General features: G+C 36.4%; 1 protein-coding gene across 1 annotated transcript in view; it reads right to left on the bottom strand.

Annotated features, from left to right (window-relative positions):
* adam28 (ADAM metallopeptidase domain 28) overlaps window positions 1-6,279 on the bottom strand; it is a 38,449-nt gene that overhangs the window by 13,870 nt on the left and 18,300 nt on the right. Inside the window, exons 11-12 of the mRNA XM_014014705.1 lie at window positions 4,585-4,718; window positions 2,863-3,040 (exon numbers count right to left, since the gene is read on the bottom strand). Coding sequence (XP_013870159.1) covers window positions 2,863-3,040; window positions 4,585-4,718 — 312 coding nt within the window. The remainder of the gene's footprint in view (window positions 1-2,862; window positions 3,041-4,584; window positions 4,719-6,279) is intronic.

Here is a 6,279-nt window from a genome sequence, read left to right as displayed (position 1 = left end):
ATAAATAACATCAAACAGCCATCTTCCAACCTGTTCTGCTGCTAGAAATAAGTTACTTTTTCCCCTTTCTCCTTTCCTCCTGCTCCGCAGCTGACGCCCCCCAAGTACGGTTTTAGTGGATTAAGAAAATATCTTTCTTCAAACGGAGGTAAACTATTTATGTTTACCATACTATACAATACCACCAAAGGTCAACCAAAGTAATGTACAATAAAAAGAGACATATCGAGGAGGACGTAACACGAGTTACATAAGTTTAAAGTACAAAAATATTTTGGATGACCGCAAACAGTTGAAAAGATCAAAGCTACGTATAATACACAGAGAGGTTGAGAACCAACTCAAGGACAAGAGAATGCTAGTACTTATAATTTTTCTAACTTTTACACAGAAACCCACTTCAAAATAGTTGAACTTCTCCTTTAATGTGAAGAGATTAAATATGTGTGCATGCTTTCATAGAAAACTGAAATGATTGTTTGCATAGTTTGTATTTTTACTGTGATGCATGAGAAAACTTTAAAAATAGTACGCACATTTTAAAAACATTCATACAAAGAGAAACACACCTGTGGTGCAGCACACAATAAAACATTCAGTCATGGTATCCTCAGAACAGACAAGTGTGGGTCAGATCTGGGATCAAGCTGGTGCTACCTGCAGACTGCTGGCAGGACAAGTGCTTTGTCAACTGGATGTGGGCCAGGTCTGGTAATGATGGCACTGTTTACATGATGACATGGCACGACTGGCCCGATGTGGTTTAGTATATGTGGCCCAAATCTGTCAACACCACAGCTGGACTGCTTGTGGTTTGATTCATGTCCAGGTATAGTATAAATCATCTAAAATGTGAACCACAAACAGAGTATAAAGGGCCATTCATACTCCAACCAAAGCTGAAAAATGGTTTCTCTTTTACGAAAACTGCCACTTTGTTCATGACCCGTGACAAACTTTTTCTAACAGGTAAAAGCGCAGAGTATCGTGTGATTGCTCAGAAGTCTGTTGGCATGTTTGGTTTATGCAGAAACGTGCTCAGACAACAATGGCAGCATTTTGATTCAAATACTCCATTTTCAGCTGTTGTGCATGTAATGATAGTTGTTATTAAAGAAGGGGGCCACAGGGGACGCTCAGAACTGTGAGGGATGTACAGAACAAGACAGGCAGTCTAGAAATAAACAGCTAGCTGAAGCTAGCATAACGATCACTTTAAGAACATTACATGGTACCAGGAGTGGAGTAAAAAATATGAAGAAACACAACAAGATAGATGCAATAAAACCGCCGAGTCTGTTGAAACTAACTGGAAACATGATTCAAGTTAGAGGGCCTTCAAACAACAATTTATGTTCTATATACCTCACAGACCTCAAGATTTAAGCTCAGTCCTGTAATTTTGGTAACCTACGAGATTAAATAGTGTTCAGAATGAACGAGAAGAGGCTCCGGGAGAAACTGTTAAAGGAAACAGATAAAAATAAGTCAAGTCAGTGAGCTAGCAAGACAACATGCGACTTTTAGAGAGCCTGCACAAGGAGGCCACAGAGCAAATTTAAAAACAATGACAACGAGAACAAAACCAATGATAATGAAATGTTCACATGAAGCACAGACCAAGACAATGTCCTGCATGTGCAAAATGTAACGGACAAACCATTATGCAAAACAGAAAATAGTTCAACTCAGTTCTGGTAACCTCAAGGTTCAGAGGTCATCCCATAGGGGTCACTTCATGCTACATATGTCTCTCCAAGAAGAAAGGACAAGAAGTACACGCTGTGCATGGAACAGATGACAGCGACGAGTTAAGTGAAAGATTTTTCATTAAGATGTTGTCACAGGATGAAGATGTTAGCTCACATCTTCAAAAATAAACAACACTGGCCAAACTTTAATACAGTCATGGATGACAAATGCTCCACTGTTGTCAGTGGGACAGTTGTAACATTTAAAATTTACACAGAGGCTAAAGCTAACTTGATCAGTGATTGACTCCATTGGCACTGATTGAGAAGCCTAAAAGACTCAGAAAAAGTCATGCCCCTGAAGGCTTATAATAACCAATAAGAAAAAAGTAGTGTGCACAACTCCAGTACAAAAAAAGGAGAAAGAGTTAATGGGTGCCCAGTTCTGAGGAATCATAAAAATGGGATAACCAGCACTTTCTGCCCTTATTAAAACATTTTGGTATATTTGTAATGCTGGTTATCCCATTCTTWTAAAAACCAGCCAGTACAGACAACAGGTAGATGCAGACTGACTGTAAAAGACAAACAGCATAACATTTTGTTCACCATTGTGACACGAGTCACTCCTATAGACAAAACATCTGGGGACCTAGGACTAGTAAAGAGACTGTTCAAAAAAAGCAAGAGACAGTAAGTCTGACCCATTTGTTTCCTTGCTTGAATTCACAGGGTGAAAAAAACAACAAAACAATGTTGCAAGAATCTGTTTACAGTTTTGTTCAGAAGCTTATAAAGCACGTTGGATCATGTTAGGCAGATGGAGTTTCATTATTCCACAATACAAAAACACAAGTGTCAAGATAAGACAAAGAAAAGCAACACGTTCTGTTTATTGTCTAGAAAAATGTAACCGTGAGGCAAACWGTTTCAGATTTCAACATGCACCAACGTTATTTCATAATGAGAAATCAAAGAGAACAAWCTGTTTCATGGCACTAGCAAGTGTTAGATATAAAGCACACAGACGACACCTAAAGTTGAGTTGGTAAGAAACATTCACGCTAGAAAGAGAATATAAAAAATACTGTTTGTCACCAAATAAAATAACAACAGAATGGCTTCAGAGAGGAAAGCAGCCAYGTCTTTAGTACATGTTTGTTGCGGTTACCTGTAGAGTGCCACAGTCACACTGCTCTCCTCTCTCCACAAAACCATTTCCACAGACTGGAGCAGCCTCAATACCCCTGTAGTCTGGTTTGTYCAACATGCAGCTGGGGTTCCGATCTGTCTGGAATTTTTCATAGGTGCTACTGCTGCAGCTGCTGAAAGTGCGTGGGATTTTCCAGCTGTGGAAGAATAAGAAATGTTCTTAAACTACAATCTGAAAAAAAATGTGCTTTTTATTAATATTTATTTATAAAATCATGACTTTGTTTTTAGACACTGTAAMTCATCTGTTTCTTTTCTCTGATTTGCTTATTGAGGGCTCTTTGGTGCTCTTTTCATGAACATAATGCTCAGTACCATTTTCAGCATTGGAAACAATGTCAAGAGCTTGTGAGGAACTGAAACTGAGCGTTGGAAGAATGTTTACTGCAGCTCTAATCAGTGGGAACTTTTTTTTTTTACACTTCCTCCTATAATAGACGATTGCTTTGGCTRTTATTGCCAGCTTCTAACAAGTTGTCACCTGATCAGCACGTTGACTGAATACTTACAATCCTACGCTGAAAACAGTTAATTGACACAGGTGGATACATTTATATCTTTTTRTTCCTGACCCTGACCGTTTTAGAATGAGTTACTAAAGGAAATGCAAAGAAAAACAAAAAAGCCTCAAGTTTGAATATTGTTACTGCCATATCCTTATTTTACAAACTCATTTGAAAAACAGCTTACAACACAACTACAATAAATAATAATGAAACATACATAAATAGATACAATTTGATTGTAAAATCAAACTTTTCTTATAACATAGTCATAAATAAGACAACTTTTTTAGGGGCAAGATCGGCTGGTATGGGAACCCCTAGGAAGAGCGGCTCAAGCTCCATAAATAGATGGGCGTTCAATATTTTATTACTTTGACAGGGGCTTTCACAACATAAATTCATTTTTTTTTTAAATTTAGTCAACAATTACTTTTCTTTTTCATCTGTTTCTGTTTCTTACTCTTCTCCACATCATTAACCAATCACTAGTGGAATGGGTTTAATCCTGGTTGTGAGAACTGCATTGTAAAAGCCTTTAGGCCAAATTCCAAATCACTCTTTTCTCACTTTATAGAGGTGTCTCTACACCACCATGAAGGAAAGTCAGGATTCTATGATAAACATTTTAAACATAGTAGGAGTTGTGCTAGCTAATTTTTTTAACCAATAAATAGTATAAATTCTAGTTTGTTATATTTCAATGTACTGTGTATAAGGGATAATTGTCATTCTTGTCAAATAAACAAACAAACAAACAAATATTTTATTGTGACAAAATCTTTGGAGGCAAATAACTTGAGACATTATGGTCAGACTCTTTCATGTCTGTTTGACTGTGTAAGAAAGAAACAGGATTCATGGAAGAGAGTGAGTTGTAGTTTACAAAGCTCTGGTACCATCAGCTTTGACCTTCACTGCCCCACATTATTTTCAAACTATCTATTGCCCAAAGACATTTGTCATTTGATTTATAGCTTTACAAAACCAATGGGGTTCTTTTTCAAAAACATGTTACTGATAAATAACACATAAAAACTTACTGAAAAAAGTCTACATTTAATTAAATAAATTAAGGTAAGTTCTTTTTTGTCAGACCTCCTCCACAACACACAGAGTGGAGGAAGCAGTTTAACAGAGCAGTCTCTGCTTTTAGACCTTTGACTGAAGCTCATTACCTCAGGGCTGCAGCCATGATGCAGCTGTCTGCAGAACAAGTACAGGCGGTGGAGTCATCATGGTTCATGCCCAGGTTGTGGCCCATTTCATGGGCCAGAGTTGCTCCCACTGCAATAGCCTGGTCATTGTGATCCTGCAGTAAGAGGTTACAATGCATCAGCCATGTGAGTGAAGTTATTTAACAGCATTTTATGCCAGTTTGAGTGAAGTCTTCACTGTTTGACTCCAAACACATTCTAATAACGTGCTGAACACGTTGTAATTTGTTTCCTGACTACAACAATGATAACTCAAATTTCCATGACAGAATAAAAAGTTAAAGATTTGTAGATGGTTCCAGGTCAATTTGTACTTCGATCAAATTGTACTTAGCAGTTTTGGTCACCACAGATCCATACATAAATTTGTTCTGACATGTCTTTTTGTATTTACTTTAGCTGCTTTGTACCTCTTTAGTAGTTGCTTCAATGTTGATTTATTCCTCTGGAGTACATTTTTGACATATAAATTTAAAAAATGCAATTCAGTTTAAATCAGGCATTATACTCCTAATATTATATGATAATTTAATATATTAGTTAAAAAATTGAACAAGGTTAGGTTGTGTTGTGTCAATACAATAAACATCTCCATCAGTACAGCTCTACCAGCTGTACTGAAAGTCTGTGTCTGACAAGTGTGACTAAAGAAACTACGATGGTTTGGCAAATGTGGGTGGATCATGTCGACCACTTGACCGTGTGATTTACTGTAGCAGAGGCAGCGCTTATGGTGTGCCCTTTGTAAAGCAACTTGTGTGTAAAAATACCAGCTAAATTTTGTCACATTTAGCTTCAAACATGGTTCAACGAAGTATTGTGCATTTTTATGGAGTTAAGCCAGTGACAGCTTATATTGATATTGAAAACGAGATTTGACATTGAAAAATGAAACATTGAAAAACACAACATTGAAGAATTAAATATTGAAAAATGAAACACTGACAAATTAAACACTGAAAGGATTTTGGCATTTTAAAGTTACAATGCCATTCAGACTGGAATCCTTTTCAGGTTGGTGTTACCAATGATTACTAGTAATTTATATCAATGGGTGTTACAAACTTGAACTTGATTAGGTTAAAAATATTTTAATGCATTATTTTTGGAGCAAGACAGTTAAAAAAACATTTTACCCTTGGGTCCATAAAATGAAGTAAATATGTAAATATTTAACTTAAAACCTTATTTTAAAAGTAAAGCTAAATCACTTATATTTAATAATGATAATGATCATAAAAAACAAGTGCTTCACCTATGGTGGAGGAGCATTACTTGAACAGGAACCTTCCATCGGTGGACTGCAGGCAGATGTAGAGGGTGAGAGCAGAAAAACAGAAGGTCCCTGAAGGAGCCTTAGGTTGAGCCCCGCCCCCCAACACTGAAAAATGAAACATTGAAAATATTTTGGCATTGTAACTTTAAAATTCCAAAATCTTTTCAATGTTTTGTTTTTCAATGTTTTATTTTGCAATGTCAAATCTCTTTTTCAATATCAATCTAAGTTGTCACTGGTTTAACTCCGTACATTTTTCTAATGTCACTTTTTAACTAATTTAAGTAATTAAATCTAAATGTAAATGCTAAATGTACATATGTGTATATGTATATATACAGTATGTGTGTGTGTGTGTGTGTGTGTGTGTGTGTGTGTGT

Source organism: Austrofundulus limnaeus, unplaced genomic scaffold (genome assembly GCF_001266775.1).
Source record: "Austrofundulus limnaeus strain Quisiro unplaced genomic scaffold, Austrofundulus_limnaeus-1.0 Scaffold118, whole genome shotgun sequence".
Lineage (NCBI taxonomy): Eukaryota > Metazoa > Chordata > Actinopteri > Cyprinodontiformes > Rivulidae > Austrofundulus > Austrofundulus limnaeus.
The sequence above is the reverse complement of the archived record's forward strand: the minus strand, read 5'-3'. Positions and strand labels throughout refer to the sequence as shown.